We start from the raw sequence: 25752 nt of genomic DNA, 5'->3' as shown, positions 1-25752 counted from the left end.
TTCTATGGCTCTAAGTACTCAATATACACCATCAAGCAATCCATTGCATATGTTACTATAGTTTCATTTCAGTTTTTAATTTAAGAACTAAGGATAAATCTATGATCACGTGTGAAAAGTTTTGAACAACTAGATCTTTGGTGCATGCATCATTATGTTTGGCATGGATGTGAAGGTGAATGCTTCTTTGGGCACGTGCAAAGGTCTGGTTGAAAAAAAGCTATGTAGCAAGAAATATTTGGTTTGCTTGATTATTTTGTTTAAGCGGGTTAACTACCCTTAGACGTTTGTATGGGAGAAAACATTTGATGTGCAACAAATATTCTTCGGTGTGCTTGACTATTCTAATTCAAAGGTTACATACACCCTTGATTGCACTTGGAGCCTGATGCAATGGTGTCATCAAACTACAAAATGTAGAGCTCCAAGGTTAGGGTTTACACTGTTGCTAGCCCAAATTTATCTCCAATCTCGGTATCTCTCTTGGGGTCTTTTTCTCATGTTTTAAGGTCTTTTTATGGACTTTATGGATACACAAGGGTTGTTTAAAGATGGTATCCTACAATGGTATGCAAATGACAAGTTTAGGCGGTGCCTCATGAGAAACATAGAAGTGAATAATATTGGGCTTAAAAATGTGCACATTGATGGTAATATGATGAAAGCATTGACACTTTTCTTCAGATAGAAACACCCATTTTGCCATCGAACTGATAACATGCACGAGGAAATCTACCAAAAAGCACGACGCAAAAACAGAAATATTATTAAGCCTAGTTGCAAAAATTAAGCAGAATATATAGGAAGCTATTTTCAACAGCATCAACTTGGCTCTTCATACAAAAGGCAGAAGAAGAAGAAGAAGAAGAGAATTTTAACATCGTAGGAAACTATCCCAAGAGACCTTAAAAATCTATCCGACGAGGAGAGTTGAACTCAAGACCTGTTATTCAAGAGTTGTTCAATGAAAACAAGAGGATGCAAGTCCATACACCCAACAAAATTGAGTAGCTTTCCTTAATCTATACATTTTTGTGTAAGATCCTCAGTGCTCCATCGCAGACAATGATTAACATGAGAATCGACAGCAGATGAGTGTTGATCCTCTTAAGAGGAGTGTAAGATCCTCAGCGCTCCATCCCAGAGAATGATTAACACGAGAATCAATATCAGACAAGCTTGATCCACACTTCCTGCCTACACTGCCCATTTTGACAAGACAACTGAATTAGCCAAGATTTCCAAAGAGTGTCTGACAGACATCACCTCCTTCCCAAGACCTGCAAATGTACAGATACAATAAGGTTTTCTTCTTTCAAACTCTTCAAGCTTTCTGGTGAAGGTATATAATCCCCAAGGTAATACTGGGATACGTACCGCTGCCAAGACATCCTTAGAAAGCCTTGGGACATCGCCATCTTCCCTAACGGCAACAGACTTCTTTTGTGAAAAGTGTCGCACAATTTTTGATGTTCCGACAGATGGTGCTGGTTCACTGTTATCCCTTAGGGAAGTAGGAGGATCATCAAACTTTTGCTTCTGCAGCAAAGAAAATAAATAAAACATTAAAAAAGCAAAAAATTCTTTCAAACTGTTTTTCAAATTTGCAATTGTGCATTTGCAAGACCTGACATACAAAGCTAAAGAATCATTTTCACACGATTCCTTCCAAGAATAACTGTCTTGTGTGATGGACATCATTTACAGAACAAGATGGTACTTCCATATCTGTTCTCAAGCATATTGTTTTGGTGAATCAAAACTCTTTACAAATTGACTATTTGCACAAAAAAATTTGAGCGCCCAACAAAACAAGTTAAAATAAAATCTTCTCAAAAGGAATGGAAAGAAAACATTTTCATCATGAATGACTATAGGTATTATTTTTTGATATCAGAAGAGTCCAAAATCATGAAAGAAAACTTTTCATTCTTTCTTTTAGTGAAGCTAGAGAAAGCATTTAACTACCATTGTAAAACTAATGATGATTTGAGTTGAGAGACAAATCACATCAAATTCTCATCATAATTCTCGACTTGCCAAAAAAAAAATCCCCTAACACATAGTCCATACTTCAGCAGGCCAAAAAGTACTACACACTTTACTTGTACCTGGAGCCCTTACCGTGTAAGTCATATGAAGCTAGAGGAATTCAGAAGAAGCCCAAATAATATGCTGTTTACATCTAGCTTCCATTTCTCAAGCGTGTACAAAGCAAAACAAAGCACCAACCTTCGTCTTTCTCTCCTCCATAGCCGATATAGCCTTGGATTGATCAACTTTGGCCAAGTAAAAATCTCGCTCCCGTTTAGCAGCCGAAATATCAGCTGCTTGTTTCTGTTCTCGAACAGCATTCCTGTAGGCTGAAACAATACTTGCACAATGTTTGAATCTAAAGTACTAGCAGTCTTGACAGCCCAGCTTTTTGATGCATACCAATCTCTTCTGTAAGATTATCCCACTTGAATTTCCTGAGGTATTTGATGTTCCACAAATCATAGTAATAAGCTGAGCGTTTCTTGCCTCCTGTACACCTCAAAAACAGTAGGACTTACAAATGCTTTTATTAAAAATCAGTAAACAATCATGCTTGGTTACTGGTGTTTGCAATGATACTTGCTTGCCTTATTTGAGAGAGTGGTCAATTTTTTTTTACCCATAACTCGCAACATAAATACAGCAAAACTAAACAAGGGCTCCCAAATAGCCACCTACACCTCAAGACTAGACACAAAAACCCTGCCCTTCAAACTCTTTAGGACTTGCAAAGCACCATCTTGGGACTGCTTGTCACTAAAGTGGCTATTTCTGTACAGTTCTAGCTTAATGAAAATTTTGTTTAAGAATGTGCATTTGAACTGTTCGTTGATAGTGGATCCACAATAAGTGGATATTCTAGATGCAACAAAGGGAAGTGACACAGAGCATTGTAGATGGAATACCCTTTGAGCCATCCTAGAACACAGATAGTTTTGGTACATCATTCCAAATGGATGGCTAAAGCACTGTAACTACTAACAGGGAATATCTACTAGGCCCCATGTATACAACTTATGTGTCACCACTCACATTGGATAGATGACTAGAGCATCTAGTACGGGTATCTGACCATCCAAGGATGACATTCCTAATGCTGGTTTTCTCTCATGTGTCACATCAGATGGGTGAGTACAGAAATTAATAGGGGTAATGACCGTCTGGAAGGGCATATCTGATGCTTCACGGACAATTTCGGAAGGCCAAGGTCACAATGCTTCAAGCAAGGGGCTTGCTTCGAAACAAGGGACCTGCTTGACCATAGAAGTGGAACACCTCGGTTAAAAAAAACTCAGGGTCACTCAAAGATGAAACAAAATGATCCATGTGCACATATGAGGAAGGTCTTGCAAAAAGAAACGCTGGGCAACTTTCGAGCAAAGATGTACATAGCATTAAAAGAGGAAATACGGACGCCATTCATGACTCTTGTAGTACACGAGACACAGAAGTGGCATTTTTGCTCAAAATAGCTTGAATGATGAATGTAAAGAGACTAGAGCCAGACAACAAAGAGAGGTAGTGTAACAGACTTGGGACACCCCAAGTTGGGAATCTACCACAACACACGAGAGCAAACTGAAAGAACTGAACAAATTGAGAGAGACGACACAGCACGGAGTAGTTCCGCGCCCAGAGAGATTGGCCCCAACACTGGCGCCCCTTTCGATATTTCTTTATTATTAATGCTTCACAAAGTACAATGTCCGAGGGTCCTCGATCAGCAATGCTCCCAAGCATATCTGCATGAGAGCGAGGCCCTTGCACTTTATTTACAGGCCCTGGGCCTTCCAAAAGCAGTGTACATAAAAAGCTTCAAGTCTAAAAGCATCTGGGTTCCAAAAGCTAGCGCTAGTGCTGCCAGCGCAAATCATGGAAATCCGTAAAGGTGCCACGTTAACAGCCAGCGTGAATCGCGAAATGTCCGTACAGCTTTGCCACATCAGCATCTCACACAATTTGAGGGTGCTTGTTTTATTTTAATCTCTAGTGTCCCTTTAGGCCCATCCGACGGGAGCCCATAAGTTGGAACAACTTTAAAATCCTTGGCCTTTATTTTCAAGTCTCTTGGTAGCACTTCTCAGCATCTTTCAACAAGGCTCTAACCTCCTTCTGTCCAGAGTTTGTCCTTTAGGTCATGCCACGTCATCGCTTTGTGACATACCCCCCTCTTGAAAGAAATGTAATCGCCCTCGATTACGTCTGCAAAACCAACATAAACCCAACCAATTCAGTAGACACTGCCTCTATGAAGATTCTAGGTACTAATCTTTTATTAAGTACTTAAACTCATGATTAAGACTTAAGAAACTGAACTGAACTCAAAGAAAGACTCTGTGTTTGATTGATTGAATGATTTTAAAACTGCGTACAATAGGCTCCTTATATAGGAGACGAAGAGACATAAATGAAAAAAGACACGTCTCATGGTGAAGAGACGCGACTTTAGACGTAAAGACACATCCTTTCGGCGAAGAGCAACAACCATTGGGCGAAGAGGCACGTCTCTTGGGCGAAGGGGTGTGACCATCCAAGCGCAGGGCGTCCTTGGCATGGCACTTCGCGTATCTGCAACTAGGAGTAGATATATTGTTGTTAACATAGTCACGATCGCGACATTCCCTCCCTCTTTAAATAAAACCCGGGGTAGTTGTAGAAACTCCGAGAGAAGGAAATGTATTGTTGCAGTGCTTCTGCATCCAAAGCTCTTTTTGTCAAGTCCTATGTCATGGCACTGTTATTGACCATGACTATTTTGCCAAACTGAAAACTAATCATATTTTCAACTTGATAAGTGCCTTTGTCAAAGTTATTTCTAACTTTGAGCTTTGTCCAATAAAAGATTGAATCTGTATCTGCTTCGAGTGAAATTATTGATAAACTAACTTGAGTTTTCTGTTGAGTGATGATCGCTAGTTGGAAATCTGTGAGGTATTCATTGGTTTATCTAGAATAGTAAAATCCTCCTGAAGGGATGTCCTAGACTCAGACAGAGTAGTGTTTGGAGGTACATCCATCTGTAAAGGTTTATCTATGAAACAAGTTGTGTCCAAATATTCAATTGCAGCGACTGAAGTCGTGCTGCAAGATTCTGTATCCGTTTTATCCTTTGTATCATTGAAGGTAAGAATTGGTATCTTCAAGTTTAAGAAAATTCATTCACCACAACATCAGTTTTCTCATCAGAAACAAAGATTTCATTCTGCAAGGGCGGTCATGAGGCTTTTGTTTTTGCCTGGACCACAACCAAAGAAGTTGTGTGCGTTTGGGATGCCACACATGAACCAAAATCTCTTGAATCTTCAGCTTTATCAGCGGGTATTAAGGCTTCCAGAGTAGGAGGAGCATGGCATGGCTCGCAAGGGGGAACTTGTCCAACGTTGCGGCGTTCATGACCGAGTACTTGACTAGGGTTGGAAATATGTGCCACTATGTGAGCCCACTTCGAAGAGGTTGAATGCTCTTCAAGGGGAGATCTTTAGAAAGCTTCATATAGCAATCATGCTGCAAAGAATGTTGCTTCTGAGCACGTTGTTGCTCAAGCAAAGTGAGTTTGTGTTGGGTTGTCTCTGAAGAAACATGCTGAGGGTGAGACATAGATTGCTGAGAAACCGTCGAAAATTGTTTGATACCAAAAGGTTGTTGCAATTGTCGCCGGAGAGCCTCCAATTTCACTGTAAGTGAGGAGATGTCTTGTTCCAAGGCGGCTACCCGCTGCTTCCACAATGAGAGGTGAGAGTCCATACTCGAGCATGAACCGTTGATGAAAAGGAAGGCTTTGCTCAGACGCCAATGAAAGGGGTTCCTTCTTGTTGAGGGGAATGAAAATTGTTCACCATGGAGGGGGCTGAAAAATCATGTAGTACTCAAGCATTAGAAAGGGAGATTGATAACCATCACTCCTGGGAGGTAAAAGTGGCGAAGAAGAAGATCGTCCGGTGCTGAAAATTGAAGTACTTTGCTGTTGTAATTTCTGGATAGCCATGCAAATCCGCCTTCAAGAGCACACCGCGAGCCCACGTGTCTTTTCATTTATGTCTCTTCGTCTCCTATATAAGGAGCCTATTGTACGCAATTTGAAAATCATTCAGTCAATCAAACACAGAGTCTTCTGAGTCTTTCTTTGAGTTCAGTTCAATTTCTTAAGTTTTAATCATGAGTTTAAGTGCTTAATAAGAGGATGCAGGAGCAGCATCCAGACAGTCCATGGTTGGAGGAGCAGTTACAGCAGGCTCGACAGGAGCTTGCTTGCACAGAGGAGAGGCGCCATGAGTTTGCCTTTCATCGACAGGCATCTCAGTGGACTCAGGTGGGTGACAGGGTGACAGGTGGCTTTTTTGAGACAGTGGGACCTCGGCACTCGCATGCCAAGGTCAATCAGTTGAGGAGACCCGATGGGTCAGTTGTTTGTGAGCCTGAGGATATGCATGCAGTCGCTACTGACTTTTACCGTGAGCTACTGTCGGCTGAGCCCGAGTCAGAGAGACAGGATGCATGCAGGGAGCAGGTTTGGGCACAGATGCCCTGTCTTGTGACTAAGGGGATGCGGCAGAGGCTTGAGTTACCTCTTCAGCTTGAGGAGCTGCACACGGCTCTTAGGGCCCTCCCTCGTGGTAGCTGTCCAGGTGAGGATGGGCTGACTCCCAGCTTCTTCTTGGAGTACTGGGACCTGCTTGGCCCAGATCTTTGTAGTGCCTTTCAGTACATTCTGCACACAGGAGTGATGCCGGATAGCATGAGTGAGGGCCTGATTTACCTCATTCCAAAGGAGGGTGGCTCCTTGGATAAGATTCGACAGTGGCGCCCCATCACCATTCTCAACTCAGCCTACAAAATTCTTGCCAAGGCTCTGAGTTTGAGGATTCAGCCACTTTTGGAGAGCCTTATACATGGGACTCAGACAGGTTTTGTCAAGGAACGCAGTATTGGAGGCTCTCATTTCAGTCAGGGCTTGCTCAGAGACTGTCCCAGCCCTGTTCTTCGAGCTTCAGGGTGGGGGACGACTACAGAGAGTTGCAGTAGAGGCCCCGCAGGTAGCAGAGTGTTGTTTCCAGAGGATCCGAGTTGTGGGCATCTGTGGGAGGACTTGCGTCATAGACCCTGACCCAGCAGCTCTTGAGACAGAGGCTATGGGCTTGGGAGTGCTGTCCACTGGCACGAGTACAATGGGATCCTGGTGAGTGGCTATGGGGGGACCCATTCTCTTCTACAGACCGCCCAGGAGTCCCTTTCTTTCAGTACACTGTTCGGCTTGGACGTCATATACTTGCAGCACAGAGTGAGGCCCGCCCCGCTGCAGCACGTCATTGGTAGGAGGAGGGTCTCACAGTTGAGTTCTTGGCAGTTTTTTGGCAGAGGCTGTGGGACTCCAGACAGCCGAGGCGCGTCACCTTGTTCCAGTGGTTGGTTGCACACAGCCACAGCAGTAGGGAGCTGGCTTGTACATAGTGGTCTCTCGGCCGCATGTACAACCTGTGACCAGTTGGTGGAGAGTCAGCGTCACTGTCTTTGGGACTGTCCCTCGGCCCAGCAGGTGTGGCTACGAGTTCTTCGGCTGATGCCTGCCCTCTCCACGGCTCGACAGTACACTTGGGGGGCAGCGGCTTGGTCCACCCTCACGGGCCCGGCACTTCAGTTTGAGCTATCTTCCACCAGCAGGATGATAGTGATACAGGGGGGTCGACCTACACTCCAGCCTGCTACAGACCTTACTCCACAGGAGTGGAGCAGTGAGAGAGCGGAGTGTTGGGAGCTCATCAGCGGCCTAGCTCTCTAGTTCATCTGGCGGGCCCGTTGTTTCCGCATCTTTGAGGCTCGCCTTGTACCACCAGCAGAGACTGTTCGTGACTTTTGGCTAGAGCTGATCCATACTCTCAGAGGACAGCTTGAGGGACTACAGGGCAGCTCCGACCGCATGCGGGAGCGCCGCGAGGCTTTCCTTCGACTCTGGCGCCCTGGGCCGTTCTACTCCATGGTCTAGGGGGTGCCCAGATGGCACTACTGTCCACCTGTGTGGCTTTTCCCTCCTCCCATCTCTTGATTTAGCCCCATTGTACATATGCTGTTTTTTCATTGGGAGAGTCTCCCCACCATGCTTGTTGTAGCCCTCTCTTGCAGAGGTGGATGTAGCCCTATGGGCAGTTTTCATTAACTAATAGAAGGATCTTTTTCTCAAAAAAAAAAAAGTGCTTAATAAAGGATTAGTACCTAGAATCTTCACAGTGGTATCAGAGCGAAGGGGTGTGACCAGTTGTCGAAGGAGTGTGGCTTTTGGCGAAGAGGCACGTCTCTTGAGTGAAGGGGTGTGACCATCCAAGCGCAAGGGTCCTCCTTGGCATGGCACTTCGCGTATTTGCAACTAGGAGTAGATGTATTGCTGTTAACATGGTCACAATCGTGACAGCCTCTAAGTATCGACACACTAGACGACACATATCCACTACTTGCAGGAAGACGACAGTCACTGAACATTCACATGACATTCACATCACTATTCCCCTCGAGATCTTTGATGAGAATCATGATCATTGTAATGTTTTAAACAATCACATCCAGATCTCACCGATCTCTAGCGGAAGTCGGGATTGACTAAATCTTGTTAATATCATATCCACATCACCCCTCACGTGAACAAGACCAAAATGCTGCAAACATTTCGTCTTTCAAACATGCACTCAAACATTACACACATGAGAGCACATATATCAAATTCATTTAAGGAATTCCCATTTCAAAGTACTACTTTTCTTGAAGTCATACAACTAAATATTGTCAGCCCATCAGTACCCCTGAAATCTCAAAAGACATCATTGACTTTAATCCATTTCAGTAATCTATGACAAAGGAGCGGAGTAACTCCCCTCTTGTGCAGTCTCGCACTGCAACAGATTCAACCGCTGATCATCGGTAACTCTTGGAATAGTCGAAGCTAGAACAAAAGCCTCAAGATAAAGCTCTAAAATCCGAGGAGTATTTGCTAGGTCCTCCTCCATCCATTTCGCATCCAATGCTGGATAGTTCTTGAACTTGACTAAATATCTGTGGATCAGCTTACCTTTCACTTTCCTTTCTTTGTGAGCCAGTATCTGTTCTAGAACGAGAATCTCCTCTGTCTCTGCCACTTCAAGTTGCTCCTCAAGCTCCTTGTTCACTAGCACCTCGCCTTTGAAAGGTTTCAACAGATTCACATGAAATACATTGTGAATCTTCCAAGTATCTAGAAACTTCAGTCTGAAGGATACATCATTTATCTTTTCTTGAATCTGGAAAGGGCCATAGTATCTCATACTCAACTTTAGAAAAAGTTGCTCCTCGTAAGCGTGCCTTCTCAAACCGTAGAAGCACCCAATCAACTTCCTTCAACTGCAAGTCACGTCAATGCTTGTCCGCTGCCTTCTTATGCCTTGCTTGAGATTTCTCGCGCACCTTTGCAAAAGTAGTCCTGAACATACTGATCTGCTTCAAAAATCTTATCCTTGGTGCTTAGAATAAGTGGAACCTTCTTAGCACCCTCGATGATCTCAAATGGCGCCCTCCCCGTAGACATACACACTATATTATTGTAGGCAAACTCCACCAAGGGCAAATACTTCTCTCACTGAGCTTTCTGATTAGAGATGTAAGACTTCAACAAGTCCAGAATCACCAAATTCGCAATCTCCGACTGTCCATCTATCTGTGGGTGGAAAGAGGACGAGAATTGTAACCGAGTACCAATATTCTCCGAGATTGCCCTCCAAAACAAACTAGTAAAATGGGGATCTCTATTTGAAACTATAAACTGAGGTATGTCATGTAGTAGAAATATCTACGAGACAAACAATTTAGCCAAATAATCTGGCTTAACCGTCTTCTTGACTCGAATAAAATGAGACTGCTTGCTAAATCTGCCGATGTCTGTCCAGATCCCATCTTGCACACTCTGAGTCTTGGGAAGATCAAATATAAAATCCATTGCTATACTTTCCCAAGGTCGGCTAGGTATAGGTAAAGGTTGCAAAAGACATGGTGCCTTATGCCTGTCGAGCTTGACCTTCCAGCATATCAAACAACTGAAAACAAACTCATCCACATCCTTTTTGAGAAAAAAGGATGTGGATGAGAAAAACCGTTCCACACCTTTCAAGGTGGTGTCTATGCTGCGGTGACTCGAAAAAGGTGGACAATGGCACTAAGTCAAAACCATATTTCTCAGCGCTTGTGAAACACACAAGAAGTTTTTCCGCATCATATAGCCTTCCTTGAGCGAATAGCCCGCAACTACTTCCCCACTCTGCAATCAATCAAAGATGACTGCAAAATGCGGATCTCTGGCGTACTATCTACCATATCCTCGAACCTGTGATGATAAACTGCCGAAATAGCCAAAACCAAAGGGTTATGAGACAGTGCATCCGCCACCACATTCTTTTGTCCTTGAACATGCACAATCTGAAAGTGAAATTGTGACAAAATATTTGCCCAATGCATCTGTTTGTCCAAAAGTTGTTTCTCAGACAAGAAATAGCGTAAACTTTAGTGATTGGTGAACACTATAAAATCGGCTTCGAGTAGAAAGTGTCGCCACTGAGAGCATGGATAAACTACCAACAACTCCTCCTCGTAAATCTGTGCAACCCGTTCTGGACTAGAAAACATTCGGCTTCATAAGCTACAACATGGCCTTCCTACATCAAGACCGCTCCCAAACTATGGCCCATCACAATATACCTAAATGGCTTTCGCAAGCCAACACTAAGCAGTCGTCAACTTATCCTTGAGAGTCTTGAAGGTTGCAATCCCCATGTGAAAGGAACCCCTTCCTCTGTCAAACCATGCAGAGGAGAAGCAATCTCCGCAAACTTTCGAATGAACCGTTGATAGTAAGAGTACAAACCCAAAAAGCTTCGAACCTCATGAACGTTCTTCAAATCAGGCCAATCTCTGATGGTCTCAACCTTGGCCGGATCCATTTTGACACCCTTCGCAGAGACAATGTGTCCCAAAAAGTGGATCTTTGGTAAGAAAACTCACCCTTCTTCCCATTCACCACCAACACCCGATGTTGCCTCAGTACCTGAAAAAACCGTAACACGTGGTGTCAATGCTCTCCCTCATTCTTGGAGAATACGACGATATCATCAAAAAAGGTCCACAAATGACCTATACTCTCGAAAAATCATGTCCATCATCTTGTTGAACGTTGCAGGAGCATTTGTGAAACCAAAAGGCATCACCAAATACTTGTAAGATCCAAAGGACGTCCTGAATGCAGTCTTGTATACATATCCGGGAGCAATCATGATATGATGATAGCTACTTTTCAGGTTGATTCTACTGAAACAAGTAGAGCCCTGTAACCTATCCAGGATGCAATACACTTGCTACATGATGTCTCAATAGACTCCCAAGTGAATGAAGATTCTCTACAACACCAATGTATTACGACTTGGGAGGAATTCGGTGGATCACGCTTTCATTTCCAGTGGCAAAAAATCTTCCATACACATCTAACATATACAAATGTCAAAGGCTATAAATGACAAGTTATACATGTTGTAACCAAGGGAGAACTAAAAAAAGAACCCTTTTTTTTGCGCCATTAGCGACCTTGCTGGTGGGTTAACTAATTATCTCTTATCGCTCTATCTATCGTTGCCTCTTTCCTCTCCCATCAACCCCAATCCTACTCTTCCAACCTCTCTCACCCCTACCCTCTCCTCTACCTCTCTTCTCCATACACGCTCTATCTCTCTACGCTCTACCTCTCCTCTCTCTACCCACTAACGACCTCGCTGGTGGAAGGGGCCGCCTAACCATTTATCTCTTATCTCTCTATCTATTGTTGCCTCTTTCCTCTCCCATCAACCCCAATCCTACTCTCTCGATCTCTCTCGCCCCTACCCTCTACTATACCACTATCCCCTCTACCTCTCTCCTCTCTACCCTCTACATCTCTTGTCCTTCTCAAGCTCACACTTCATCCCTCTACCCTCTACATCTCTCCTACCTATACTCTTTTTCTTTTCACTCTTCTTTATATCCTCTACACTCTACTTCTCTTATCCCTCCCACCCTTCATTTCTCTACCTCTCTCATCCCTCTGACCCTCCCTTCACCTCATCCCTTTACATTTACATACAAGGTTTGAAATCAACATAAATCACAATATGTTCATTCACCAATTTAATTTGGGCGATCATGAGCTCAACATTTTGTTGCAAGGCAAAAAGCTAAAGTAATATTTATGCCGAGTTATTGAAAAATCTCTACAAGGTTGAGAAAGCGATTTCAACATTTTAGTTACTATGAACAATGTGTTCGTCAAAGCTCATGTTTTTTTAACAGGTTTTATGCATTTGACTCAAACTTTTACATATAGAAAAAGCGATTTCAACATTTTAGTTACTATGAACAATGTGTTCGTCAAAGCTCATGTTTTTTTAACAGGTTTTATGCATTTGACTCAAACTTTTACATATAGAAAAAGCGATTTCAACATTTTAGTTATTATGAATAATGTGTTTGTCAAAGCTCGTGTTTTGTTAAAAGATTTTATGCATTTGACTCAAACTTTTACATGTAACATTTTCTCACATACAAACACATATTGATGGAACCATTGAGAATAGTTGTGTCAATGCACCTAACCAACGCAAAGTCCTTCCTATTGGTGACCATTGTGATGCTTCTGAAGAAGATATAATGCACAAAGATGAGAGAGAGAGAGAGAGAGAGAGAGAGAGAGAGAGAGAGAGAGAGACGTTACCTACGAAAAGAGATGGAGATGAATAGATTGAGACAATCCTACCTAAGATAAATACATGCAGGAATAGAAAGAGAGAGAGCAAGAGATAGAGATAGACAAACATAGGAGGGATATATATATATATATATATATATATATATATATATATATATATATATATATATATATATATATATATATATATATATATATATATATATAAAGAGAGAGAGAGAGAGAGAGAGGGGGGTAGGTAGGTAGATTCATTATCGTCCATTAAGGTCACATATGACCCATGGGACCAAAGATGCATACAAAATCGTTTTCCTCTCTAGAAGGGGAGGGTGGAAAGTGTCTCCTCTTCTCATGGGAGAGGGCGGTGTCCACAACCTACGACGGAGAGGTCTTACCACTAGCCGTCTCCTAGACGGACTTAGTGGCAGTGTCTAATTCCATTTTACAAACAAAAGAGAAACTACTAATTATGTGCTATCATTGGTGACTGCCTTGGTAGACCGAAAGTCCTCAACAATTGCACGTCCTCCACGATAGACTCCCCATTTCTCAGTTGCTCTAGCTTCACCTCTTCTCTCTTACATCAGAGTTGCAAAGGAGTCAAGTCCTCTGCAAACCAAAACTTGGTGTCCTTGAGATTCTTTGATTGGTACAACATAGTATCACAGCCTACCTAGACTTGAATGTTATGATTCCATGGGAGCCACCATTTTTGGTGACATGTGAGGCTATGGACTGAACCTGTGATGTGTCAAGCATTGTATCCCACTTGACTGTTGGCATTAAACTAGCAAGCTAACCTACTGAAGCGTGAAAATTACCTGTTGTGTACCACTCTTGAGGCAGTCCTCCAATCCGCAGGTTGAGGGATGCAACATCTCGGCGTTTGAATTCGCGTATCTCCTTGTTGACATGAGTTTGGATTTGGGATGGAAGACTTGCGGTGATCTCTTGAACCTGTGCTTGAACGGTGTTTAAGGCCGTTGCCTCCATCCCTCCTTCAGCGCTTCTACTTGAGGTTCGTGAGACGTGATCAACTGTATCTAGGCGTTGTCGAAGAAGGAGGTTCTCCTCTTGTAACGCCTGGATTTGTGCTTGGAGGGCATCCCAATCCGAGGCTCGTACGTCGGGCGGTTTCTTTAGGGTACGCAGTACAGATGCAAAAGACTTTCTCCCAGCCGAGATGATGGGTGTCACAAACGGGAGCGCATAACAATATAAAATATACTCGGATAAATAGAATTTATCACTTAATACTGAAGCCAAAGGATATAGAGAGAAATAAATAGAGAGAGAGAGAGAGAAGATCGACACAGTACTGGGGACCAGAAGATGGGCTGGTCCCCCCCGTTAAAGAGTATTCTTTATTAGGGAAAATCTTTTTACAAGCACAAGAACTGGAGAAAACCCCTCTGTTCTAAATCTCTGACTCGATGGTCGTTCCTTCCCGTAAGGGAAATCCGAGAGACAAGCTCTCAATCCTTTTTCCGTCTGTACTCGGAGTTGAGACTCCGCAAACAATTTCCGAATTCCGTTTCTGGAATTCCCAAGCGTAGGCCGAAGCCTTCTCGCTTCTCCTTTGTGATGAAGTACCTGCAAACACACACGCAAACACACGACAACAATTCGAATGGCGAATCCACAATAGGTACCTGTCGCTCTTGCGCGAAAAAAGAGACTTCCTGCTTCGTAGTCTCGCGATCTCTCGCGTCTTCTGGCGGCAGAGTCTTCTCTTGCTGGCCCTGGCAACCTCCCTTCAGTGAGGGCATGTGGTGCTTTTATAGCTCCTTCACCACAGCACGAATAGTTGCTCGCGGAGAGTCTTTTTTTTTCATTTTTCATTTTTTTTTTCCCCCTTCTGTTCTACCCGAAATAGGGAGAGAGAATTCGCTAGGTGGTTTTGTTGTTTTATTTCTAAGTGGCTGCCCACTTATTAAGTGGACGGCCGGCATATTTTTAAAATTGGTTTGAACCTGCCCAAAAACTCAATAAAACCTTATAAGTTAAAAACAATGCTTTCACAGCACTTCCCAGGCGTCCCTGGATGCAACCACATGCACGAATACAATGCAAACATAGATTCCTCGCAGGAAAGCATCTGCTCTTCCCGAAAAACTCATTAAAATATTCCGCTTTTTTAAGAAAGCTTCTCAGAACCCATCTTTATTCTTGTGCTTGCGTCTTTCCGCGTATTCCTCTTTCCAATTCGGATTTCCTCTCGACTATGGATATCCCCTTTCCGATGCACCCGTCACCCACCTTGTGACGCATCAAGAATACCCATCACCTAGTCCTTTCCTACCGAACTTACGGTACAATCCCCTTCACGATGCTCTATGTCACTCATTCTATGACACATCAGAGATGTCCGTTCCCGGATGGTCGGATACTTCTTCCCGATGCTCCCTGTCACCCATCCGATGTGACGCATCAGAAGTACCTGTTCTTGGTGGCCTTACAGATATTCCCGTTCACAGTGCTCCCGTCATTACTTTGAATGACGCACTAGGAATACTCTGTACTCGAATGTCTCCAGTGAGAAAAACCCTCTCACTTAAAATTCCAATAATTCATTTAGAATTAGTTTCTTGGTGTTCCAAGCGAGAAAACCCTCTCACTTATAAATCCAATAATTCATTTAGAATTATTTTTCTGTCAGATAAAGCCAATTTAGCAACATCCCTCTCACTTATAAATAGTTGTCCTCAACTGTAGAGGTCCAACTGAACTGCCGGGGAGAGTGAGTTGAGCCAGTCCTTTCTCAAAAGAGAACTTAGAAATTAAATTAAACAAAAATTCAATAATTCAATACTTACCTTACCAGTTCATGTCCTTCCTCTAGTACCTCGAGGATATCCTTCACCATTCATTAAACTCGTCACCATTCATTAAATTAATTTTTCGAAGCTTTAAAACATTCTAAACATCATGGCACTGACAGATTCGAAAAACTGCTAAAAATAGTAACTTTTTCCATTATTCATTTCATGGTACAATGGTGATCTTTTTGGTCGGGGTCAGAGACCTTACAACCTCCCCAACGTGAAGAAATTGAGATGTCCTTATCTCAAGAATGTGTTGGGTAATCTTTTATGAGCGTTGGTTCGTCCTCCCAAGTTGCATCTTCTTCCGAATAATCCTTCCACTTTACTAAATGTTCTGTGATAGTTCTGTTGCGTAACTTCCTTTCCCTTGTTTCAAGTTCGTAGTCAGGTTGGAGCTCGAGAACTCCTTGTGCTGGCATGACTATTTGATCTGAGTCCAAGAATTGATCAGGATTAGGAATATAGGGTTTGAGTAAGCTGACGTGGAATACATCATGAACCTTTAAGTTTGCAGGTAACTTTAGCTTGTAGGCATGGTCACTCATAACCTTAACAATCTCGAATGGTCCACAATACCTTGGGCTTAGCTTCTTATATCTGCGTAGTGATAAGTTGCTTTTCTTTGGTCGGACTCGCAGAAAAACCTTATCCCCTTCTTTGAAAGTCCTTTCTGAACGGTTCTTATTTGCATAGTGCTTCTGTCTATCCTAAGTAGCCTAAATGTCTTGGCGAATAGCTCTAGTCTGAGCTTCCATATCTTCTATCATCTTTCTACAGGCTTCTATCCTGATGATTGGATCTGAGAAGTTCAGTGGTGCTAGACAGTCCTATCCATAAAGAGCTTTGAAGGGTGACATTCCAATGCTTCTGTGTTCGGAAGAATTATAAGCATACTCCACCAAAGGTAGATATTGTAACCACTTCTTTGGTTCTTGCGAACAATAGGCTCTGAGAATGTCCTCAATGACTTGATTAACCCTTTACGTTTGCCCATCTGTCTGTAGATGATACGCTGTACTGAAGCCTAATTGTGACCCAATAGATTGGAAAAGAGAAGTCCAAAATTTTGATGTAAACTTGGCGTCTCTATCACTGACGATACGCTTGGGTAGACCATGTAGCCTAAAAATCTCCTTGATGAATACCCGGCTAATATCTGAAGTAGTAAAGGTTGTCTTTACGGGTATTAGATGAGCCACTTTCGTGAGCATATCAACAACCACGAAAACAGAATCATAACCTCTTGTAGAAGGTATTCTTGCAACAAAATCCATATTGATGCATTCCCATTTCATCTGGGGTATGTCAAGAGGTTGAAGTTGCACTGGTAACTTGATTCTTTCAGCTTTTATCCGTTGACAAGAAAGACATTGCCTCGCATAGCGAAGTATGTCTCCTTTCATTCTAGATTAAAAATAACTCCTTCTGACCGCGTGAAGAGTCTTAGCATAGCCTGGGTGTCCAGATGTAGGGCTATCGTGTGCTTCATACAGAATAGCCTTCTTTAAAGCTGGGTCTCTGGGTACACAGAGTCTATGTCTGTAGTAAAGACATCCTCCCATAAGAGAGTAATCTTTAGCTTCAGGCATCTTATTCTGCTGGACTAATGATACTATACGCTGGTACTCTGGATCTACCAAGGATGCTTCTTTGATTCTATCCCAGATAGGGTTATTTGGAATAGAGATAGCCTCGAGAAAAGATTTTCGGCTAAGACCATTTGCAACTGCATTTTCCTTCCCTGGTCTATACTTTATGTCAAGGTCATATTCCTGTAATAGCTCTATCCATCGCCGTTGTCGCATATTGAGAATAGGTTGAGTAAAAATCCATTTTAAGCTCTTGTGGTTTGTAACCAACTGAAACTTGCGTCCAAGAAGATAATGTCTCCATAACTTCAGCACATGTATAATGAGTAGGATAATTCTTCTCACGATCCCGCAGCTTTCGCGAAGTATACGCCACCGGTCTTCCTTCTTGAGTAAGAACTCCACCTAGAGCAAATTTGCTAGCATCGGTCGCTACTTCAAATTCCTTACTAAAATCTGGGAGCTTTAAGATAGGAGCTGAGACCAAGAATTATTTTAGCTTAGCAAAGCTAAACTCGTGCTCGGTCTTCCATTCGATTCTCATTCCTTTCTTCAGGAGTTCCGTCAAAGGTGCAGCAATACATGCATAATCCTTGACAAAAATCCTGTACCATCCCGTTATCCCAAGAAATCCTCTTACTTCACTAACGGTGGATGGTTGAGGCCAATCAACGATATCCTTGACTTTGTCTGGGTCCACTGAAATCCCTTCGGCCGATATGACAAATCCAAGATAATTGACCTTTAGTGAGCAAAAGGTGCACTTGCTCTCTTTAGCGTAAAGTTGGTGTTCCCGAAGAAGATCAAGTACTTTGCGAACATGTTCTTCGTGATCTGCCTCGTTCTTAGAATAGATCAGAATGTCATCAAAGAAAACCAAGACAAAATCATCCAGGTAAGTCTGAAAATATCCTGCATAAGTCGATCGAAGCTTGCAGGAGCATTAGTTAGACCAAAAGACATTACTGTGAATTCGTAGTGTCCATACCTAGTGTTGAAAGCTGTCTTTGGAATATCTGATCCCTTGATCCTGATTTGGTAATATCATGACCTTAGATCAATCTTTGTAAACATTTTGGCGCCGTGGAGCCTGTCCAAGAGTTCATCGATCCTTGGAATTGGATACTTGTTCTTGACAGTTACCTGGTTTAGTCCACGGTAGTCTATGCATAGCCTTAAGGTTCCATCCTTCTTCTTCTGAAAAAAAACTGGTGCACCCCAAGGAGAAGTACTCGGTCGAATGAATCCTTGTTCAATGAGTTGCCTAAGTTGTTCCTTGAGTTCGATACGGTCTTTTTGAGATAGGTTCACATCCAGGGATAGTCTCGATCTCATGATCTACCTCTCTATGTGGCGGAAGATTCGTAAGGTCTTCAGGGAATACATCATCATACTCCCTCAACCAATTTGGTCGAAGTGAGGTATCTGATTGGTCTACCTTGTTAAGCTTTACCGCATAAATTTGTTGCCCCTTTCTCAGTCCCTTCAAGAGTCTGCTGGCCTTAACTAGAGTAGCCCTAGGTCTCTCATTTTCCCCCTGGATTAAGGCTTCATTACCCAAGTTATTTGTAAAGGTAAAGTTCCCTTGTGCACAATGGATGTGGGCCTTATTTTGCTTTAACCAGTCTATCCCTAGTATCCCATCAAAGAATCCTAAGGGTAGGGTTCGAAATTGGGCAGAGGTTGGGTGTCCCCCTAAATCAAAGTCAATTTTTCCTGCAGAATGCTGAGATACTACTTCCTTGCCATTTGCTAACTCTACAACTAGCTTGCTTGTTGGACACTTATCTAGCTTTAGCTTCCTCATGCATCTGGGTGAAAGAAATGAAAGAGTGCTACAACAATCTATAAGGAAGTTAACTTGTTCACCTCTGAGAGATCCTGGCGTATGAATGACTACGTATTGCTCGCAACCATTCGGGTTGTCAATTGCAGCATGCAAGGTTGCTCTCTCCACTGCTTCGTCACCCATAGTTGGTTGTACCATTGCGGCATTCACTCTGGCAGTAGCTCCACGCCCTCGCCCTCTGTTCATCCTTCCACGTCCTCCTCTTCCATTAGGTTGGCCACGCCCATGGGCATTCAAGGGTATGGCATTGGCGCTGGTTGCCTGAGTGTTCCTGAGGCACTTGGATTTGTAATGTCCAATCTCGCCGCAACCATAGCATCGAACATCTGGGAACTCCATGGTTGTGGTGGTAGCCACAATAGGACGCTAGTCATATGCTTGGTTGCTTGGTCTGTTATTCCAAGCATTTATCCTTGCCCTCTTTGCCCAATGATTCCTCCTATTCTGATTAACTTTTTGTTCTTCAAGAGCTATAGGTTTGGCCCTCAACAAGGCATCCTGTAGTGTTGTCGGCCTGAGAGCTTCCAACCGAGTATTCAAAGGGTAGATTAGCCCTTGGCAAAACCTCGCTACCCGTTGTTCCAAGGTCATCTTAGGAGCATATCTCCGAAGAGTGACAAACTTTGCATAATACTCTTCGACAGATGAAGTCAGTTGCCGAAGTGAAAAGAGCTCATTCATCTTCAAGGTTTTATAGGCAGGTGGTAAATAACGTCCCATTATTGTAGCTTTGATGTCTTCCTAGGACTGGGAAGATCCCTTAATATCTAAGTCCCTGCAATGTTGCTTCCACCATATCTTGGTATCGCCAGACAAGCGGAACATCGCAAGCATGGTCTGATTCACGGGTTGGGTTCCCGTAGCTTCAAAGTAATCGTCCATGGCTTCCATCCACACTTCCGCATCTCTCTCCACATTTGTCCCCTCGTCCTTAAAGAGTGGAGGTTGGGCTTGTTTAAGAAGGAGCTTCTTCTCTTGCGCTGCCGAGTAGAGAGCAGCAAGCGGTGCCTACATGGGTTATACGAGATTCTTGATACCATTACTTGGATTTCAAAATAGACACGAGATTTTTAAATAAAATTCAAGATACCACTTTATCAAGAGACAGAGATTTCAGAGACAAAAAACACTTTATTGATGAAAATTTATTACAATCGAAACCCCTCAAGGTTTAGGATAACTGATGATCAATTAATTACATGGCTTTGGATTGCGTATAAAATACGCCTAGGAGATTGTGTTCACATGATGCACTACTTTGTTCGTGAAGTAGTTTCTATACTCATCCTTGAGTGGATAATAAACTATGGTGTCAAGTCGAGATTCTTCTTTTGGTTCTCCAAAAGTTCTGACTCTAGTTGCTGGGATTACATTGGTGACCTTCTCCAAAAGCCACTCGTTGAGGGTTTGATTGGTGTCGTCTGAGACAGTCACGTCCAATCGTGTAGGCAGCAAGTAGAATATCTCCACCACCCTCAACTCTTCTCCCCAACGTATCTTCTTCAAATCGGTAGCCAGGCATCCTAGCTTCCGAGCGTTGATGTAGTAAATCCCTCCTACAAGTGTCCACTCAAGTCCCCATCCTCTATCGATGCGAGTGGAGTGTGGCGTATGAGCCTTCATCAATATCTCCATGACATCTCGCCTGAATTGGTAAATTGGGGATCGTCGAGCTTGCTCGTAAATAAGCTCAAACACTTACGAACTTCCGATATTCTAGCACGAGATCTTCCTGCAACACCAATGCAAGGAATTCGGATCAGCTACCTATATACTTTTAGTGCCTTTTAAATATTCAAACAATACGACTTTATTTCTTAACCTAACTTAGGCTTGGCTCTGATACCAGGTGTGAGGTCCCCACCCCGCCGTATCAAACGGCGGATCTGATGGTGAACCTGGTGGCCACTAGATCTATCGCGGAAGCAAACAAAGTGGTTCAGGGTTCAACTAGCGAACGATCTCTCATCAGATAAAGCCAATTTAGCAACAATGGGGCTAGAGAAGGGTGTACCTGGAGGCGAGGCTCTGTTTAGTGTTGAACTGAGGGTGCCGCCTGGGTGATTTTGTGTTGGCATGGGAACAAGTGCCTGTCCAACCTTGATAGGCTTTTTGGTTGCCATGTTGTGCAGCTCGCGAGCGGGAACTAGGTCGAGCGAGGAGGAGGCAGCCACAAGCAGCCTCGACCCCGACCTCTGTGGTTGATGGCCCTAGTTGAGCTCGCAAGTCAACAAGCGGACAATGACACACCGGGCCAGCTGATGGGCAGAGACGCGATGGGGAATATGGCGAGAGAGAGAGAGAGAGAGAGAGAGAGAGAGAGAGAGAGAGAGAGAGAGAGAGAGAGAGAGAGAGAGAGAGAGAGAGAGAGAGCTTCGGCTTAGTTCAAGCTTGACTTGAGGGAGACGAGGAACGCCCACCCATGCGCCCTCATCACGTGAGCAGACTCGCGGGTCAAGGCTTAAGATTTGGGTTCTCTCGCTTGCGACACGGAGAGAGAGAGAGAGAGAGAGAGAGAGAGAGAGAGAGAGAGAGAGAGAGAGAGAGAGAGAGAGAGATGAAATGAAATGTAATATTAACGTCTTCAAAAGGCCAAAATGACCTATGGGACCAAAAGGTTATATGCGGTGAATCTAATACCAGGTCTGGGTACAAAAGTTACAAAGAACTGAAAAGAAAATAGTGGAGAGAGAGAGAGAGAAAATAAACCCTAAGAAAATAAGGGGGAGAGATGGTGATGGATAGATAGAGCCAGTGCCAAGGTGGAACCATATGCAAAACACGATATATTCAGTACGTAAGGTACGTAGTCCAGTATGGATTGAGGTTTAAGGTACATAAAAATATGCACCATTGGTAAAAAAAAACTTTAAAAATAGAGAAAAATAAAAATCACAATAGAAACCTACAACGATATAAACTATTACTCGATATAGCTGATTGGAGAGACCTACTAGCCCCGAACATCAATCAAGTTGCTTGTCACTTGCAACCTGTACCCTAACAATTGCACAATACCTATTACCATGAATAGGTACTTCAAACACAAGATTTGTGACTTGTACGATGATATGATCTCAATTTTCAATCCCACAAAGTGACAATTGATCGCTGTTCATTATCTAGACAACAAGAACTCAGAAGCAATAAATTCCACAATTGATTGGCCTCGTGAGGCATGGTGGTGTTCGGCCCTCTCTACACTATGTGCACTCTCTATAATGACTCTTGTTATAAAGCAAACTTCAAACTCTAGTAAAAGGACAAAAAAAGTCTCGTCCAACATAAGTGAGCACACGTAGACAAGGTGAGAAAGGAGGTAAAAAGAAAGGAGGGGGGAAAGAAATCAAGAAGAGTGAGAAATGGAGAGGGAGGGGAGAGAGAGAGAGAGGGCGGTTGGAGGATGAGAGAGGAGGGGGGTTGGAAGTTGACAGTGCAACGTGGAGGAACAAAAGAAATGTGGTGGCTCAAAAGAAGGGCCACTTGCGCCGGTGGTAGAGGTGGCAATGAGCGGCACCTGGTGGTAGTGAGCGGCAGGGGTTGGGGGGGAAAAGCTTACTTCACCAAGCTCGCTCCAAATCCATCCCAAGAGCCAACTCAACCTCCTCTACCATTGCAACGTTACCTCGCCTCAACTTCCACATTCTTCACTACCATCATGATACGTGATGCCCTTGATAGACTACACACGGACAAATGACATGATTACGATGGTCTAGTTATCGACATTTATGTCACACCCAAAGATACACTGGCACCTTATTTGACACACATGTTTAACAGAGCATATGCGAAGAGTCAAAGACTTTCCTAAGAGCTGTAGCACTAGCACTCTTGTGCAAATATAGAAGGTTGGGGATCATATCCCCAACAACTATTGTACCATCATGATAGGCCACAAATCGGCCAGGCTTTAAGCTTCTCTCCTTGAGCATGTGCTAAGGCATTGGGCACGGAGAGAGGGTGTCCAAGAGCGAGGACCGGTTCGATTCAGGAGAGGATTCTCTATGCTTGATCATACACTTACACTTTGAGCTATCCATGAGGGTGGTTGAGGACACGCACGCCATATCTATTGCAGCTTTATGGATTTTCGCGAAGCTTTTGATAAGGTACCTAGAGCAAGATTACTACAAAGATTATTGAGTATTCTGAGTGAAATTACATTTATGACACGATGACAAGTAGAGTGCATGCACCAAAGGGTTGGAGACTGTCATGAGGATATGCAGCCCTCGCACGGTTGGAGCAGATGTGCTCACAGGTACAATTTCACGAGCCCCATACTAAACTCCTTGATACATTGGTGACACCCACATTATTGTATGGGGTACAGGTTTGGGACCTAGACCATTGTAGTCGGTCTAGTTGGATGATGGAGTGATATGGAGAGACCATTAGTCACTATAATCTCTAGGATGATACGATGTATGGCCGCAATGCCACATGAGGTTGTCAGGGCGGGATGTAAGTCACCAACATATTTACCGTCGCCTCATAAGTGAAACACGTAGAGCAGCTCCTTCAAGGTTCTTTACAAAGGAGGAGATTATGCCATGATGTGGCGGCCCATGAGAGAGTTCATGTGATGGTACTTACATGGCAGCCCACTAAGGAGATTAGGCTTTGGCAAATAGGAACCAATTGGCTGAACCAGGTCACTAATTTGTTCACATTTTAGCATTTGTTACCTTACTATTTTGTATTTCCCATACTGGACAGTTTGACCGTATGACGACGATGTAATTTCTGGCCTTTTGTAGATGTGAATAAACATTTCATTTTATTTCATTTTCTTTGTTTACCATTGCTCTAGTCAGTAGCAAGAGACCTTTCTTCATCCCCTCAAAAGAGACTCCCATGAAGCCTATTCTTCCAAACCCACGGAGTCCACCATCTGAATTTCTCTTTCGCCAGAGAAAAGCGAGCCCAGTTGTTGAGGTTGAAAGTCTCCAAGCAGCCCTGATACTAGTACTTGTTTTTCTCAAGGGCCTAAAACTAACAACATCCACATCACTCCATATTTACAATTGCCCTTAAACAACCTTAGATATGCAAGGTTAGAACCCACTGACTCGTTGCTGCTCTCTCTCCTTGCCATTGTCATCTCCCCCCAAACCTCATGTTGCCCTCCCCAGCTCCCCCCACTCGCCCTGCCCCTGCCCTCTCCCGCCCCCTTGCCTGCCACTTACTTCCCATTGTGCTGCCTTCTCTGTCCTCTCCCACCCCCATGCCTGTCGCTTCCCTCCCCTTGCGCTGCCCCCTCCTGCACCATGCCTACCCCGCACCCCCCCCCCCCCCCCCCCCCCCCCCCCCCCCCCCCCCTCCTTCCCTTCCCTGCCCTCACTGTTTTGCTTCCTCTTCGTTTCGTTTCCACCTTCGTCATGTCGACCCGTTGTCCTCTTCCTTCACAGCAGCACACACGGATGGAGGCTCTTGCTCCGCCCCAAGGGGACTAAGACGAAGCCCCTTGAGCCCACCATCTAACTTGCTCTCATCGCCACCGGAGCAAGCGAACCTCACAACAGAGGTGGAGCGCCTTCAGGCCACCTCTGTCATCTACAAGATTATCGACAACCGCCCCAGCAGAGGCAAGGTGTCTGACCTCCTCCAAGCCCGCCTTCTTGCGGAGGTGGGAAAGATCATTGACATACAGCTTCTCAAGCGTGGTTACAACCAGATAGAGTTTGAGACTCCTGAGATGGCTTTCAAGGTCATTTCGATGAGCCTCCTGGCCATCCAAGCAGTCAGGGTTCATTTTCAACAGTGGCGCCATGGTTTCGACCCAATTTCTGATGTTCTTTGTCGAGGAAGCAAATTTGCCCATATCGGTTTGCTTCCCCGGCCTGAGGAGAGAGTACCTTTCCCTTCTATCCAGGATTGGTTTCGACATTCGGACCGTCTTGGAGACTCCGCGCACGGTAGCTTCAGTCGCTGCCAAGGCCGCAGGCATACCTACAATACACGTTTTTGTTCGGGACACCCACTCTCTCCCAAAGGTAGTCCTTCTACCTAGGGTGAGTGGCGGTTGATTTCACTAGAGCATGGAGTATTCAGGACTCCCAAATCAGTGCTTCATATGCAGACCAATGGGCCATCCTGCGAACGCCTGCCCTCACATGAGATCTTGGCTTGCGTCGCACGCTCAACCTTCCAAGGTTGGTCAGGCACATGTCAGGTGCAACAGAAGTGTTTAAGGATTTAGCTCGGATCTAGTACTCCGCACAAACACAAGGTTACTTTACTTCACTTGAAAAGAGAGACTGAGTTGAACACAATGAAGGAGAGAGAGGGAGAGAGAAAAGAGAGACGACACTGCATGTTGGGTCCCAACCACCCTCAAGGGCCCCCTTGCTCTATTGCAAGAGCATGTACTTGCTTTATTTACTTGTACAATGCTGATACAATGGTCCTAAATACTGAGATGCTGATGGGTACTTGGGTGTAGATGCTTGGTACTGCGAGGCTAAAGGACGGGATGCTGAAAACGCTAGTGATTCTCGGACTAAGATCTCCTCCTTGATGGCGATAAGGCTGAAAACTGATGGCTGAAAGCGCTGACGTTGCGGGCTCATTTCGAGGATGTTGATGCTGGAAAACACTGGTCTGCTAGGCTAAAAACGCTGGTCTGAAGTGGGTGGAAAACGCTAGCAATGATGCTTCAGACATTGTTGAAGGTATTGGTGCTGCGGGTACTAACTTCTGCTTCTT

General features: G+C 44.0%; 1 protein-coding gene across 1 annotated transcript in view; it reads right to left on the bottom strand.

The window, feature by feature from the left end:
- Positions 1-926: 926 nt before the first annotated feature.
- LOC147447313 (RNA-binding (RRM/RBD/RNP motifs) family protein) overlaps positions 927-25752 on the bottom strand; it is a 73273-nt gene continuing 48447 nt past the window's right edge. The window contains exons 4-7 of the mRNA XM_086523154.1: positions 2437-2526; positions 2233-2363; positions 1378-1539; positions 927-1280 (exon numbers count right to left, since the gene is read on the bottom strand). Coding sequence (XP_086379280.1) covers positions 1263-1280; positions 1378-1539; positions 2233-2363; positions 2437-2526 — 401 coding nt within the window. The 3' untranslated portion in view covers positions 927-1262. The remainder of the gene's footprint in view (positions 1281-1377; positions 1540-2232; positions 2364-2436; positions 2527-25752) is intronic.

This window comes from Adiantum capillus-veneris, chromosome 11 (genome assembly GCF_014529385.1).
Source record: "Adiantum capillus-veneris isolate H3 chromosome 11, ASM1452938v2, whole genome shotgun sequence".
Lineage (NCBI taxonomy): Eukaryota > Viridiplantae > Streptophyta > Polypodiopsida > Polypodiales > Pteridaceae > Adiantum > Adiantum capillus-veneris.
Note: the sequence above shows the minus strand (reverse complement) of the source record. Positions and strands in the feature narration are given on the sequence as shown.